At 38.5% G+C, this 17,104-nt stretch overlaps 1 protein-coding gene and 1 long non-coding RNA gene across 2 annotated transcripts in view; one reads left to right on the top strand and one right to left on the bottom strand.

The window, feature by feature from the left end:
• Window positions 1-6,661, bottom strand: part of LOC128647762 (uncharacterized) — a 29,462-nt gene extending 22,801 nt beyond the window's left edge. The window contains exon 1 of the long non-coding RNA XR_008400408.1: window positions 6,591-6,661. This is a non-coding gene — a long non-coding RNA (uncharacterized LOC128647762). The remainder of the gene's footprint in view (window positions 1-6,590) is intronic.
• Window positions 6,662-6,712: 51 nt separating this feature from the next.
• The window catches only part of PPIC (peptidylprolyl isomerase C), a 59,677-nt gene continuing 49,285 nt past the window's right edge, over window positions 6,713-17,104 (top strand). Inside the window, exon 1 of the mRNA XM_053701610.1 lies at window positions 6,713-6,866. Coding sequence (XP_053557585.1) covers window positions 6,753-6,866 — 114 coding nt within the window. The 5' untranslated portion in view covers window positions 6,713-6,752. The remainder of the gene's footprint in view (window positions 6,867-17,104) is intronic.

Raw genomic sequence — 17,104 nt, 5'->3', positions numbered from 1 at the left:
ACGTCTGCAACAAACATGTGCGTCATAGATGACGCAACCACGTGAAAAAACTCGGCGCCAACTAAGACGCCCAGAAATGACGAAGTTACGTCAAGAAACTTAATTCTCGCTCCAAAAAATGACGCAATAAATTATAGCGTTTTGTGCTCCCGCGAGCCTAACAGCCCACAATTTAGAAAGAGAGTCAATTTGAAAATTTCAGGTAAGAATTTTTTTTTTCTCTTTTCATATGCATTTCCCAAATATGAAACTGACAGTCTGCAAAAAGGAAATATAATGATAACCTGAATCATGGCAAATATAAGTACAAACATATATTTAGAACTTTAAATATAAAGTGCCAAACCATAGCTGAGAGTGTCTTAAATAAAGGAAACATACTTACCAAAAGACACTCATCTACAGTGGGGCAAAAAAGTATTTAGTCAACCACCAATTGTGCAAGTTCTCCCACTTAAGAAGATGACAGAGGCCTGTAATTTTCATCATAGCTATACCTCAACTATGAGAGACAAAATGTGGAAACAAATCCAGACAATCACATTGTCTGATTTGGAAAGAATTTATTTGCATATTATGGTGGAAGATAAGTATTTGGTCAATATCAAAAGTTCATCTCAATACTTTGTTATATATCCTTTCGTTGGCAATGGCAGAGGTCAAACATTTTCTGTAAGTCTTCACAAGGTAGTCACACACTGTTGCTGGTATGTTGGCCCATTCCTGCATGCAGATCTCCTCTAGAGCAGTGATGTTTTGGGGCTTTCGCTGGGCAACACGGACTTTCAACTCCCTCCAAAGGTTTTCTATGGGGTTGAGATCTGGAGACTGGCTAGGCCACTCCAGGACCTTGAAATGCTTCTTACAAAGCCACTCCTTTGTTGCCCGGGCGATGTGTTTGGGATCATTGTCATGCTGAAAGACCCAGCCACGTTTCATCTTCAATGCCCTTGCTGATGGAAGGTTTGCACTCAAAATCTCACGATACATGGCCCCATTCATTCTTTCATGTACACGGATCAGTCGTCCTGTTCCCTTTGCAGAGAAACAGCCCCAAAGCATGATGTTGCCACCCCCATGCTTCACAGTAGGTATGGTGTTCTTTGGTTGCAACTCAGCATTCTCTCTCCTCCAAACACGACCGGTTGTGTTTCTACCAAATATTTCTACTTTGGTTTCATCTGACCATATGACATTCTCCCAATCCGCTTCTGGATCATCCAAATGCTCTCTAGCATACTTCAGACGGGCCCGGGCATGTACTGGCTTAAGCAGGGGGACACGTCTGGCACTGCAGGATCTGAGTCCCTGGTGGCGTAGTGTGTTACTGATGGTAGCCTTTGTTATGTTGGTCCCAGCTCTCTGCAGGTCATTCACTAGGTCCCCCCGTGTGGTTTTGGGATGTTTGCTCACCGTTCTTGTAATCATTTTGACCCCACGTGGTGAGATCTTGCGTGGAGCCCCAGATCGAGGTAGATTATCAGTATCTTGTATATCTTCCATTTTCTAATTATTGCTCCCACAGTTGATTTCTTCACACCAAGCTGCTTGCCTATTGCAGATTCAGTCTTCCCAGCATGGTGCAGGTCTACAATTTTGTTTCTGGTGTCCTTCGACAGCTCTTTGGTCTTCACCATAGTGGAGTTTAGAGTGTGACTGTTTGAGGTTGTGGACAGGGGTCTTTTATACTGATAACAAGTTCAAACAGGTGCCATTAATACAGGTAATGAGTGGAGGACAGAGGAGAGAAGAAGATACAGGTCTGTGAGAGCCAGAAATCTTGCTTGTTTGTAGGTGACCAAATACTTATTTTCCACTATAATATGCAAATAAATTCTTTCCAAATCAGACAATGTGATTGTCTGGATTTGTTTCCACATTTTGTCTCTCATAGTTGAGGTATACCTATGATGAAAATTACAGGCCTCTCTCATCTTCTTAAGTGGGAGAACTTTCACAATTGGTGGCTGACTAAATACTTTTTTGCCCCACTGTACATAAAGTAGATAGCCAAACCAGTACTGAAACGAGAATCAGTAGAGGTAATAGTATATAAGAGTATATCGTCGATCTGAAAAGGGAGGTAGGAGATGAATCTCTACGACCGATAACAGAGAACCTATGAAATAGATCCCCGTTAGGATGACCATTGCATTCAATAGGTAATACTCCCTTCACATCCCTCTGTCATTCACTGCACTCTGAGAGGAACCGGGCTTCAAAAGAGCTGAGAAGCGCATATCAACGTAGAAATCTAGTAGAAACTTACTTCACCACCTCCATAGGAGGCAAAGTTTGTAAAACTGAATTGTGGGTGTGGTGGGGGGTGTATTTATAGGCATTTTGAGGTTTGAGAAACTTTGCCCCTCCTGGTAGGAATGTATATCCCATACGTCACTAGCTCATGGACTCTTGCCAATTACATGAAAGAAATACTATTTTCTGTAGTGTAGCTGTCCCCACCTCAACCCCCAACCCTCTCCCAGATCACTAAAATTTGTAATGTTCCCACCCTCTCTCCCACCAAGTACCACCTTAGTTGTTCCATAGTGTAGGGTTCGCACCCGCTCCCGTGCACGCGCGCGCGCGCACCCCTTCCCCACCGATGGCTGCACACCCGCCTCCCTGGATCAGCTCCCACCCACCAACGAACATGGCAATCGATGGCCGATGCAGAGAGGGCCACAGGGTGGCTCTCTCTGCATCGGACGGCTAAAAAGTGTTATAGCAGGATGCCTCAATATCGAGGCATCACTGCTATAACATGAAAGCAGTTGGAAGTGATCAGGATCGCTTCCACTGCTTTCAAAAACCAACGATGTACGGGGTACGTCCTTGGTAGTTAACTGCATTTTATTGCAGGACGTACCCCATACGTTGTTGGTCGTTAAGGGGTTAAACTAATAAGGTGCATATTTTGGCCTATATCAACTAAGTATGAGCCTAATGCAGCACAATTACGGAGGGGCAGCACATTTTGAGACTTAGTTCTACAGTACGATGCCTTCCCACTGGCGCTATTCAAATCTTGTATTAATTAAATTTAATACAAATTAATGATACCAGGTTGTCTAGTGGGGAGCAAGATAACCTCCAGTTGTGAAAAATAAATTAAAGTAAAACCAGTCTCCCTTTAACGTGTTTCCAATTACTTTTATCTACAGTATGTACTTATTTTAGTTTATCTACATTATACATACTGTATTGGCAATTGGTAGGTAAATATTACCTTTTATACATCCTTCATGCATACATCTGAATATTTATGTCTATGTTTACCAAAATTTAGCAGAAATATGTAGTATATATATATATATATATATATATATATATATATATGTATGCATATATTGTATATGCATGTAGTGTTCAATACATGTATATAATTGTATATATGTGTATACCTATTTTTAGTACACGTATGTAGTTTTCCTATGACTAAAGTGATATCACAATTTCACATACTATAGTATTAAATACACTTAGATTATATACATATATTTCAATGGATGACATTTTCCATTGATTATTTGTGATGTTAAAAGTGAAAAATATGTATCCAGCTCTAATTTTCCATTTAAAGGGACAGTACACTGTAAAATTGTTTTTCCATAAATGTATTTTAAATTACTTGTTATACCAACTGCAGAGTATAAAATATTTGAGATATTGCATTTTCAGGTTTATTTGTGTATCTGAAGTAGCTGGTTTTGTGCTTTGAAACCACAGCCTATTACAATGGGTTGAGCTTCAGGTAATATCAGATCTCATTATGTTATCACTTTTATGTACACAGACTTGCTTCCTTATCTTATATTTGTCTGGAACACCAAATCTCAGTACATAGAGAGAACAATGGAAAATTATCATTTTATTACTTAACTATCATGCCCCCCACTGAGGGTGTAATCTCTTCTGCTGGCTGTGTTTACTTAGGCTTGTCAATAGCGTATACGCCAGTATCAAAATTTTCAGTATAGGTTGGGAAACCACAAGCTAAATCAGCTATTTCAAATGCTGAAATATGAGTAAAGGAGCTACTTGCAACCAATTTAATACACTCTAGCAGGTAAAAAGGATCATTGGGAATAATTTAAAGGGGAGAAAGTTTTTGGGTGAACTGTCCCTTTAACTGTCTCAACCTTTTCCAGTTTTGTCTAAAGTAACAAAATATTTTGTCTTGCTGCATTGTCACTAGCATGGATTATGTTATTTTACTGTATATAGCTCTTGACATTAGTATGTAACTTGCTATGTGAGACGATAATGATTGATTTACTTTTTTGTAATTATAAGGGCAGCAAAGGGTTAAGGTAACTGTGATGACTTCACAGATTGTTTTGTTTTCAACCAATGATAACTGTTTCACTCCTTTTTAAATTTGCATGTAAGCTTAAGTCTATGACCGAAACTGGTCAGACTTTCTCTTCCTTTCACCCTGCTGTCAGGGTTTTTGCTGCTTTGGATGTTTTCCAGTTTTATGCACAAATAAAATATTGCTGGTTTTATTGCAGCGCTCCTATGGACCTTTTATTTTCCCAATGCCTTGTTATACCAGCAGCAGAGTATAAAATGTATGATACATTGTTCTTTATGTTTGTTGTTGTATATGAAATAGCTATTGTTTTCCTCTTCGCCACAACCCATTAAAATAAGAATATCTTTCAGGGAAATCAGATCTCCTTATTGTTTCACTTCCTAAGAACACAAATGCTTCCTTATCTTGCCTGTTACCAAAGCCCAGTACTTGGACAGAACAACTGGAAATTGGCACTGTTTGATGTATAGAGCGGTCCCACCGAGAAAAACTTTATCTGCGCATGCGCTAATCTACGCTCATAAATTAATTAATCCAGCTCTGAGCGCAATTTACTTGGATCCGATCGATGTGTTTTCCTATATTGCCAAAGAGAGCGCTATAGAGCATGCGCGCTGCGTGACCGCGCATCTGGACTCAATAGGAAATATTAAGTTTAGTGTATGCGCATAACCAACGTGTGACGTTTAAGAAAAGTGGTTGAACACCCCATGGGGGAAACAATGATTGGGAGATAGAAATTACATGAACTGTCAATCAAGAAGACAGTATGGCGCGCGGAGGTAGGTTGCGAACATAGACAGGATTAAAAGGTAAAATTTGGCATAATTATTCATATTTAAATAAAACAATGAATTAAAGTATACCTAATTTTAATTAAAGATTATTATGGCGTTACCGGATGCACTAGAGTTTACATTCACTTTAAGCTAATATTAGGCAGTATTAAAATGTTCAATTTTTTTTTGCACAAATTATAATTAAACACATTTATGTTAAATTATGCACTTAATTTGTACTTTAGATCAGTGTTTTTCAACCAGTGTACCGTGGCACACTAGTGTGCCGTGAGAGATCATCAGGTGTGCCTCGGCAGACTGACAACAGTGCAGGGGTGTTTGTGAATGAATGTCAATATGTCATGTATAGTATGTAGGAGGCATGGCATGACAGCACAGTACAGTGTGTATGTATATATATATATATATATCCTGTATTAGGCTACAATGTGGGATTTTGTAAAATTTTGGGATGGTGGTGTGCCGCAGGATTTTTTTATGTAAAAAAGTGTGCCACGGCAAAAAAAATGTTGCAAATCACTGCTTTAGATAGCTGAATATAATATTACACTGCCCTCACTTGGCTACTTAATAATGCCACTCCCGGCTGGCAAAATATTCTGCCGAGAACACTGTAAGCAGTTTCTAAACAATTTAAAACGCTAGGATTTACCATTACTAAAAATAAACTGGACTTTCAGTGATCAGTTTCTAAAAAAAGGTGCTAACTTCCCCGTCTGTGCTGTGGCTCCTTGCTAAAGTCAGCCCCTCCGGCCGCCCATGGCACAGCGCTCTTTACCAATGAGGTGATGTTTCCACCTCTAAACCAATGCCGTGCTACCACACAGAACACTGTAAGATGGGTTAGAGGTGGAAACATCACCTCTTTGAGAAAAGAGCGCTGCGTCGTGGGCGGGCGAAAGCCCCGGCCTTAAGCGAGGAGCTACAGCACAGACAGGTTGAGTTAAAGGGATACTAAAGCCACATTTTTTTCTTTCATGGTTCAGATAGAGCATGCCATTTTAAGCAACTTTCTAATTTACTCCTATTATCAATTTTTCTTCCTTTTCTTGCTATCTTTATTTAAAAAGCAGGAATGTAAAGCTTAGGAGCCGGCTCATTTTAGGTTCAGAACCTGGGTTACACTTGCTTATTGGTGGCTAACTGTAGCCACAAAATCTCAAAATACATCTAACCACTGAATCTTTAAATTAAAATGAAACATTTACTCAATACACCTGTGTCAATATTATACTTTGTTTTGTTTTTAATTTCTGCCTGGAAAATCAATTAATATTTTCCTGGAAAGAAAATATTATGAACTTGAAATTTTAATAAACAGGAAATCCAACTTTGGTAAAAGTTTCAGTCACACACAAGTGTAGCATTCTGATTAGTTCTTTATAAAAACAACGTGTTCAAAATGGGAAGTTTAATTTTAATTTCAAGCTGTAAGAAATAATGTTATGCCGCTTTCTTCCTATGAGTCTTACTTCAGGTTTGCGGCCGGTAACCCAACGGAGAACGGACACTGGCGGGAGCATTATAGAAGAGGAGGTGTCGGTATGCAGGAGGAGGAAGAGGTGGCCGCCTCCTGCTGACGTTGCGGGCTGCTGTAGGCTAGGGTTAGGCAGCTGTTGCCAGCTGTGCAGAAGATGGGTCCGCTCGCGACAGTTCGGTTATTATGGCTGCTGGTACTTTGCCTACCCTCGCTCACACTGTCCCACGCCCAGAAGTACAAGAAAAGGGGACCCGCAGTGACCGACAAGGTAATGGGAACGGAGCAGACATCTGACCTGGCGCTATACCCAGAGCACAGACCGCTGCTAAAATGGGCTTGGTTGTATAAAGCAAACCCTACACGTGTACAGTAGTTTATAACATATACTTCGCCTGTGATAGTGAAATATCAGTGGTGATCTGAGTGAGAAGCGGTGAATGTGGCACTGACTGGGTACTAAACAATGTTAGATAACGGTGTAAGTCCTATGTCCTTATATAGGCGTCAGATACCAGCTATTAGTAACGCAACTAACTGCAGGGAACAGTCAGCAGGGGCGTACTTACATATTCTTTCAGGGTAATTGGCCAGTAGGGAAAAACCATAGAAGAAATGAAAATATTCAGGCTAAGGTGTGACGTCAGCCGGTATCATTTAAGGTCACGTTCTCACAGACCACCCACAAGCCCTTAACCACTAAACCTCCCAAATAACTTAAATTACAGCCATTGTTTTTGTTTGTTTTTTGCTTACTTTAAACAGCAAATTAGACAAACTATCATGAATTTGAGCCAATCAGCAATTAAAGGGATATAAAAAAAAAATATTTTTTTCTTGCATGACTATGAAAGCGCAAACAATTTTAAACAACATTCCAATTAACTTTTTTTTTTTAAAATCTTTTTTATTATTCCATTGGTATCCTTTATTGAAAGTCCATTAATGCACTACTGGGAGCTAGCTGAACATATAAGTAGAGCCAATGACAAGAGATATATATGCTCAGCCACCAATTGGTAGCTAACTTCCAATAGTGCAGAGCTTTCCAAACTTTTCATGTTGGTGACACACTTTTTAGACCTACATCATTTTTCAACACAGTAATTCAGTTGTATTAGCAAACAGGAGGTTAAACTAACTTGTTTTAAGAGATACGGATACATACATAAATGATAATAACGAAATGTATTTACAAGTAACAGTATGTATGCAAGAATTAAAAAAAAAAGTTTAATAACACCAATAGCTGCTTACTATTTTAATGGGATGTATGAGGTTGATGGGATGAAAATAGTTTCTGAATATTTAGTGGAATATTAGATAAAGACACTCGCATTTCATCATCAAGCATTTTTAATCTTCCACTTCCTATCCATATATCAAGAGCAGGAACAGAAATGCACTACTGGGAGCTAGCTGCAAAAAAATCCAAAAACACTTTGACTTCTGACTTCAGCTCAGCGTTTAAGCTGCTGCCCTCAGAGCTCTGCGAGACCGACTGACTACTGCAAACACACTGCTGTCCCACTCACTGACTACACGCGCAGTCACAAGCCGATTGAGGAGACTACACGTGCAGTCACAAGCCGATTGAGGAGACTACACGTGCAGTCACAAGCCGATTAAGGAGACTACACATGCAGTCAGGAGCCAATGTGCCGCCAATGGGAATAGTTTCAGTTCTCGCTAAGCTGCGCCAATAGGTTAAAGGGACAGTCAAGTCCCAATTTTTTTTTCATGTTTTAAATAGGGCATGCAATTTTAAACAACTTCCCAATTTACTTTTATCACCAATTTTGCTTTGTTCTCTTGGTATTCTTAGTTGAAAGCTAAAATTAGGAGGTTCATATGCTAATTTCTTAGACCTTGAAGACTGCCTTTAATCTGAATACATTTTGACCACTAGAGGGCATTAGTTCACATGTTTCATATAGATAACATTGAGCTCATGCACGTAAAGTGACCTAGGAGTGAGCACTGATTGGCTAAACTGCATGTCTGTCAAAAGAACTGAAATAAGGGGGCAGTCAGCAGAAGCTTAGATACAAGATAATTACAGAGGTAAAACGTGTATTATTATAACTGTGTTGGTTATGCAAAACTGGGGAATGGGTAATAAAGGGATTATCTTTCTTTTTAAACAACAAAAATTCTGGTGTTGACTGTCCCTTTAAGTTGATCTGTGACCCGCTAGGTAATCAATCACGTGTCAACTACATGATATGCAAAGCAGGCAGACGGAAAGTCGGAAACCAAAAAATTAAAAAATAAATAAATTTTAAATTAAAAAAAAAAAAGTGCTGAAGCAGGGACACACCTACACACTGCTGCCGACACAATAATGTGTCACAACACACATTTTGGAAAGCACTGCAATAGTGCATTGCTGTTCCTAAGCCTACCAAGGTGTGCTTTTCAGCAAAGGATACATAGAGACTGTCACAAATTAGATAATAGAAATTAATTAGAAAGTTGTTTAAAAGTGCATGTATTATCTTAAAGGGATACTAAACCCAATTTTATTTCATGTTTCAGATAGATCATGCAATTTTAAGCAACTTTCTAATTTACTCCTATTATAATTTTTTCTTTGTTCTCTTGCCATCTTTATTTAAAAAACAGAAATGTAAAGCTTAGTAGCCGGCCCTTTTTAGGTTCAGCACCCTGGATAGCGCTTGCTTATTGGTGGCTACATTTGGCTAACCAATAAGCAAGTATAACTCACTTCTGAACCAAAAATGGTCTGGCTCCTAAGCTTCATATTCCTGCTTTTTAAAGATAATAGGAATAAATAAGAAAGTTGCTTAAAATCGAATGCTCTATCTGAATCAACAAAGAAAAAAATGGTTTCAGTATCCCTTTAAAGGGATAGTCTAGTCAAAATTAAACTTCCATGATTCAGATAGAGCATGCAATTTTAAGCAACTTTCTAATTTACTCCTATTATCAATTTTTCTTCGTTCTCTTGGTATCTTTATTTGAATGTAAGCTTAGAAGCCAGCCCATTTTTGGTTCAGCACCTGGGTAGCACAAAGCTGATTGGCTGCTACATTTAGACACCAATCCAAAAAACGCTACCCAGGTGCTGAACCAAAAATGGGCCGGCTCATATGCTTACATTCCTGCTTTTTCAAATAAAGATACCAAGAGAACAAAGAAAAAATGTTAATAGGAGTAAATTAGAAAGTTGCTTAAAATTGCATTCTCTATCTGAATCATAAAAGTTTAATTTTAACTAGACTATTCCTTTATTAATGAAAGTTAAATTTTGTATTTACTGTCCAATGAACCCATTTACTTCTGAACCATTTCACACCCTGTGCTCTTTTTTCTGTGGTACCCACATATTTTGTTTTCTTCCAGCAGACTAAATACTTTTCAAAAATATCTTTACTTTGCATAAGGACCCAAATATAGTGGGAAAAACACCATATACAATCCAAAGGTCAAACTTATGTTATACTTTAAAGTGTGCATGATAACTGCAGGGCCAAAATGATCTAAATATGTCAGACACTTTATAGTTTTATATGTAGCACCAGTTCATCTTCAGAAAATATATGATTTGGTATCTATCCAATTCAATAAAAATTAGATTTTTTTTTCTGGTTGTAGATTGGGTGACAGCTCATTTTGATACTGTTCCTAATTCTGTCAATACTCATATTAGCTTAGTGACCCTGCATGTCAAGATAACGCTAAAATTTGCCTTTCTAACGGCTAGATTTAGAGCTTTGTCGGTAACGACCCGCGTATCTAACGCTGGCTTTTTTCCCCCCGCACCTTTTAAATACCGCTGGTATTTAGAGTTCACAGAAGGGCTGCGTTAGGCTCCAAAAAGGGAGCGTATAGCATAATTTACCGCCACTGCAACTCTCAATACCAGCGGTGCTTATGGACGCGGCCAGCTTCAAAAACGTGCTCGTGCACGATTCCCCCATAGAAAACAATGGGGCAGTTTGAGCTGAAAAAAACCCAAACACCTGCAAAAAAGCAGCGTTCAGCTCCTAACGCAGCCCCATTGTTTCCTATGGGGAAACACTTCCTATGTCTGCACCTAACACCCTAACATGATCCCGAGTCTATACACCCCTAGCCTTACACTTATTAACCCCTAATCTGCCGCTATCGCTGACCCCTGCATATTTTTTTAACCCCTAATCTGCCGCTTCGTACACCGCCGCAACCTACATTATACCTATGTACCCTAATCTGCTGCCCCTAACACCGCCGACCCCTATATTATATTTATTAACCCCTAATCTGCCCCCCACAACGTCGCCGCCAGCTACCTACAATAATTAACCCCTAATCTGCCGACCGGACCTCACCGCTACTATAATAAATGTATTAACCCCTAATCTGCCTCACTAACCCTATAATAAATAGTATTAACCCCTAATCTGCCCTCCCTAACATCGCTGACACCTAACTTCAAGTATTAACCCCTAATCTGCCGACTGGACCTCACCGCTACTCTAATAAATGTATTAACCCCTAAAGCTAAGTCTAACACTAACACCCCCCTAAGTTAAATATAATTTAAATCTAACTAAATAAATTAACTCTTATTAAATAACTTATTCCTATTTAAAGCTAAATACTTACCTGTAAAATAAACCCTAATATAGCTACAATATAAATTATAATTATATTGTAGCTATTTTAGGATTAATATTTATTTTACAGGCAACTTTGTATTTATTTTAACCAGGTACAATAGCTATTAAATAGTTAATAACTATTTAATAGCTACCTAGTTAAAATAATTACAAAATTACCTGTAAAATAAATCCTAACATAAGTTACAATTAAACCTAACACTACACTATCAATTAATTAAATAAAATACCTACAATTAAATCTAACACTACACTATCAATAAATTAATTACATGAAATACCTACAAATAAATACAATTAAAAAAACTAACTAAAGTACAAAAAATAAAAAAAACTAAGTTACAAAAAATAAAAAAATTAATTACAAACATAAAAAAAATTACAACAATTTTAAGCTAATTACACCTACTCTAAGCCCCCTAATAAAATAACAAAGCCCCCAAAATAAAAAAATGCCCTACCCTATTCTAAAATTAAAATAGAAAAGCTCTTTTACCTTACCAGCCCTTAAAAGGGCCTTTTGCGGGGCATACCCCAAAGAATTCAGCTCTTTTGCCTGTAAAAAAAAACATACAATACCCCCCAACATTACAACCCACCACCCACATACCCCTAATCTAACCCAAACCCCCCTTAAATAAACCTAACACTAAGCCCCTGAAGATCTTCCTACCTTGTCTTCATCATGCCAGGTATAACCGATCGCTCTGAAGTCTTCATCCAAGCCCAAGCGGGGGCTGGAGATCCATCATCCGGCTGAAGTCTTCTATCAAGCAGCAAGAAGAAGTCCAGAAGAGGCTCCAAAGTCTTCATCCTATCCGGGCAGAAGAGGAGATCCGGACCGGCAACCATCTTCATCCAAGCGGCATCTTCTATCTTCATCCGATGAAGAGCGACTCCATCTTGAAGACCTCCAGCGCGGATCCATCCTCTTCTTCCGACGTCCTAAGTCCGAATGAAGGTTCCTTTAAATGACGTCATCCAAGATGGCGTCCCTCGAATTCCGATTGGCTGATAGGATTCTATCAGCCAATCGGAATTAAGATAGGAAAAATCTGATTGGCTGATGGTCTTCAAGATGGAGCCGCTCGTCATCGGATGAAGATAGAAGATGCCGCTTGGATGAAGATGGTTGCCGGTCCGGATCTCCTCTTCTGCCCGGATAGGATGAAGACTTTGGAGCCTCTTCTGGACTTCTTCTTGCCGCTTGATAGAAGACTTCAGCCGGATGATGGATCTCCAGCCCCCGCTTGGGCTTGGATGAAGACTTCGGAGCGATCGGTGATACCTGGCATGATGAAGACAAGGTAGGAAGATCTTCAGGGGCTTAGTGTTAGGTTTATTTAAGAGGGGTTTGGGTTTGATTAGGGGTATGTGGGTGGTGGGTTATAATGTTGGGGGGGTATTGTATGTTTTTTTTTACAGGCAAAAGAGCTGAATTCTTTGGGGTATGCCCCGCAAAAGGCCCTTTTAAGGGCTGGTAAGGTAAAAGAGCTTTTCTATTTTAATTTTAGAATAGGGTAGGGCATTTTTTTTATTTTGGGGGGCTTTGTTATTTTATTAGGGGGCTTAGAGTAGGTGTAATTAGCTTAAAATTGTAATATTTTTATTATGTTTGTAATTAATTTTTTTATTTTTTTGTAACTTAGCTTTTTTTCTTTTTTGTACTTTAGTTAGTTTATTTAATTGTATTTATTTGTAGGTATTTCATGTAATTAATTTATTGATAGTGTAGTGTTAGATTTAATTGTAGGTAGTTTAGTTAATTAATTTATTGATAGTGTAGTGTTAGGTTTAATTGTAACTTAGGTTAGGATTTATTTTACAGGTAATTTTGTAATTATTTTAACTAGGTAGCTATTAAATAGTTAATAACTATATTAGGGTTTATTTTACAGGTCAGTATTTAGCTTTAAATAAAAATAAGTTATTTAATAAGAGTTCATTTATTTCGTTAGATTTAAATTATATTTAACTTAGGGGGGTGTTAGTGTTAAGGTTAGACTTAGCTTTAGGGGTTAATACATTTATTAGAGAAGCAGTGAGGTCCGGTCGGCAGATTAGGGGTTAATACTTGAAGTTAGGTGTCGGCGATGTTAGGGAGGGCAGATTAGGGGTTAATACTATTTATTATAGGGTTAGTGAGGCGGGAGTGAGGCAGATTAGGGGTTAATACATTTATTATATTAGCGGTGAGGTCCGGGCGGCAGATTAGGGGTTAATAAATATAATATAGGGGTCGGCGGTGTTAGGGGCAGCAGATTCGGGGTACATAGGGATAGCGTAGGTGGCGGCGGTGTGCGGTCGGCAGATTAGGGGTTAAAATTTTTTAGTAGAGTAGCGGCGATGTGGGGGGGGCCTCGGTTTAGGGGTACATAGGTAGTTTATGGGTGTTAGTGTACTTTAGAGCACAGTAGTTAAGAGCTTTATAAACCGGCGTTAGCCCAGAAAGCTCTTAACTCCTGACTTTTTTCTGCGGCTGGAGTTTTGTCGTTAGATTTCTAACGCTCACTTCAGCCACGACTCTAAATACCGGCGTTAGAAAGATCCCATTGAAAAGATAGGCTACGCAAATGGCGTAGGGGGATCTGCGGTATGGAAAAGTCGCGGCTGGAAAGTGAGCGTTAGACCCTTTCCTGACTGACTCTAAATACCAGCGGTAGCCCAAAACCAGCGTTAGGAGCCTCTAACGCTGGTTTTGACGGCTAACGCCAAACTCTAAATCTATCTGAATGATTTTTTAAACGAGCTCACCATACAGAGAAGCTTTCTTAGATAATGTCGCCAAAGTTGATAACTTTAGATCATTGGGCCCTATGAATTATGTACCTACTGATAGTCTGTGGGCACTGTAAGTAAAGGTACTTACCTGACAGGACACCTGCTCCAGTGTTCTTACCCAGCTTCAAATTCTGTGTACAGTAGACAGCACATCCAGTAATGCATAAAACAGCAGGGGATTTACTTAGGGAGTACAACAACATAGCCAAACAGAAATAGTCTGAAGGACCAGTCCCATTGACACATGTGGCAGGCTTGTGATAAAAGACGCCCGCAGGACACACAGGCAAGTATTCTCCTATATCCCTCTCTTCAGAGTTTCACTTTATGAGGGGATCAGTGGGCTCAAAGATCCTCTTTTCCAGAAAGAATCTTGAGCACCTCAAATCTTCACCTTCTTCTGGAGAGGCAAGGAAAACACTGGGAGGTAAAGGGAAGTGGGATGGATTAAAAGCTCTTGGTTTAGGGTGTCTTTGCTCCTCCTGGTGACCAGGTGATGAATCCCCAACAGTAAGGACTGGTGGACTCTCACCACCTTAAGAAAGAAATAGGTTTGTTCAGCAATAATATGGCAACCCCCATGCTGCATGCAAGTACAACATTTTTTTTTTAATATTTCAACTTTAGGTAGAAACAGTTTTAAAATTTTAGCTCTGTAAAAATTGTAATAGTTAAAAAATAAATGGCGGGGGGAGGGGGGGGTGAAGGACTTCCGGGTGGCAGCCACAATAGGTCGCTCCAGATCTTATAATTAATTTACACAGAATTGAATCTTTATCACCTTATCAAGTGCAGATTTGTACCATATGTTCTTTTTTTTTTTTTTGAATTTTTTTTTTTGAGTTATAAAGAGACATGGACAGAAATATGAACAAGATATAGTCACAGGACCAAAATAGCAAGTTTACATAATGCTAGTGTCACAAGTGGTAAATCATATAAATAGTGATACTGAGATAACTAGCTGCTTATTAGCTTTCTTTAATGTATGCAAACAAAAATTAGAGAGTTAACATATTACTCGGGTAACTAGCAAGATGTCTGGATAAAAGAGATGGTTCAGATGACTGAAATGTTGAACCTCATTTTCTAAACAGGATTTGTATGTCCCAAAGGTACTATTTAAAACTTAGGTACACGTACAGTGATATAGTAAAGGGATGAGGGGGATATGGACTTCTAGCTTGCGGGGTGGATAAAGTTAGGATGTAAAGATAGATGGGTATATCACACAAGCCCCCAGTCATATAGGTTGTGTACTTAGTAATACTCATCTGTGAAGAAGTATGATGTAACATAATATTCAGTGTACCTATGGGGTTGTATAGGCTGCAGTTTTTTTGTTTTTTAATAAGGGTGGTCAGCGGGCCAGAGCCGCTCGAAGTGGAGGGGGCGTGTACTTCGCGATCCAGCCTGACTAACCTCTTAAATATATGATATGCATTGTTGGGTCTATGTATACCTATAAGTAGTTTTAGTGAAAGCAGATCCTAAGGCTTACTACTTAGTCCTGGGCAGTGACACTAAGTTTCCTAAATGTACGTAGGATAAAAGGCGTTTTACTAAGAGTATATGCAAATGTATATATATATGTTTGAGGATTGGTTACTGAGTAAATGGCGATGTATAGAGAAGGACAAGTAGAATGTAGGTATTGGCATAGTGTGTGTGTTTGTTACCACTCGTTTAAATGCTGATGCAGGTGTTGGAGATCAGGGACGTCTCAATAGGTTCTTCTTAGGCATTGGAGCATAAGGCTAATAGCAATAGGAGTACTACAGAGGTAGTTAATAAAGACATATGCTAATGTTAAACAGCATGAGTTCCTATACCACTGCAATCTAATATGTATAATGGAGCATGTCTATAACTCAGTACATAGAACATTATGAACACTAAACTAGTTAATAAGATTTCCATGAGTTTTGTCACAGTAGCACTGCATTGTAATTAGGAAATGAGCAGTAGTGTTTAAAGAGATCAGCCTCAGCCTTCTAAATAGCAAGAGAGAGATTTAGCCTTTAGGGACTAGGAGATATAGCTCTGTAACATAAGGCAACCTTCTATACATGTGAACATTCCCTACCTTACCAGCTTAAGGTTGTAAATAAGTAGTCATGGGAAAAAATTATCAATCTCCAAATATATAAATGTAAATGAGCAAGAGACATTCAGTAGATAAAAGTGGCACAATAACAAATTATAGCTAAAAACAGTAAATAACAATGAGCGTTAGCAGCTAGCATTCATAATGTGGATACACTAAATCAGGGTTAGTAGGGGTTAAATAGAGCATAAATTTGTGTGGGTTTACATATATAGATCTCAACAACATAGAAGGTTATATAAAACAAGGAAAATATACAGTGCAACATATTTCTCCTAAGGGAGTTTAGCTGAGAGATAGTTACTAGCAATATGTGAGCATTCTTCATTAGAGTGTAAGAGTATATCATTGTTGCCCACTATAAGTTGACGTTATCTCTTTTCCTTATCGCCAAGAGCAGGGATGCTCTAGGTTATTAAAATATGACTATGGTGTATAAAATAAGAACATTACAACAGAAACTTATAACAAACAGGAGCTAGGCAAACAAAATGAATGTGTAACAATAGAGCTAGATCCGACTGGTAAGACTGGTACTCTGGGACCTGTTTGGGCATAGTTAAGTTCTAGAAAAACACATTTTACACTATTAATAAAGGTTTGTAATGCCATGCCAAACAGTGTGGGTACTCTGGCAAAAAAAACAATGATAAACATCATATTGAAAAAAAATAAAACATGTATACACAAAATAATAAATAGAGATATTTATAATAAATAGAGATAAAATATAAACTTATATCAGTAAATCTGAGCAAGCCAAATTCCCACTGTGTGCAGGGGCCATTTACTATTAGCTTAGGAGCAATGAAATACAGAAATGTAAATGTTATTATATATGCGCTTAACTGTCGCCAAAACTTGTGCTAACACTTGGTCTTAGTTTCCAGAGACTATTGGCTATTAATAGTTTCAACTATCTAAGGTCTCTAGCCCCACTTGTAAGTGAATATTAGTTATAAAGAGTAAGTGAAGGGTGCTGAGTATAAGTTAACT

The sequence above is a fragment of the Bombina bombina genome, chromosome 2 (assembly GCF_027579735.1).
Source record: "Bombina bombina isolate aBomBom1 chromosome 2, aBomBom1.pri, whole genome shotgun sequence".
Taxonomy (NCBI): Eukaryota; Metazoa; Chordata; class Amphibia; order Anura; family Bombinatoridae; genus Bombina; species Bombina bombina.
Note: the sequence above shows the minus strand (reverse complement) of the source record. Positions and strands in the feature narration are given on the sequence as shown.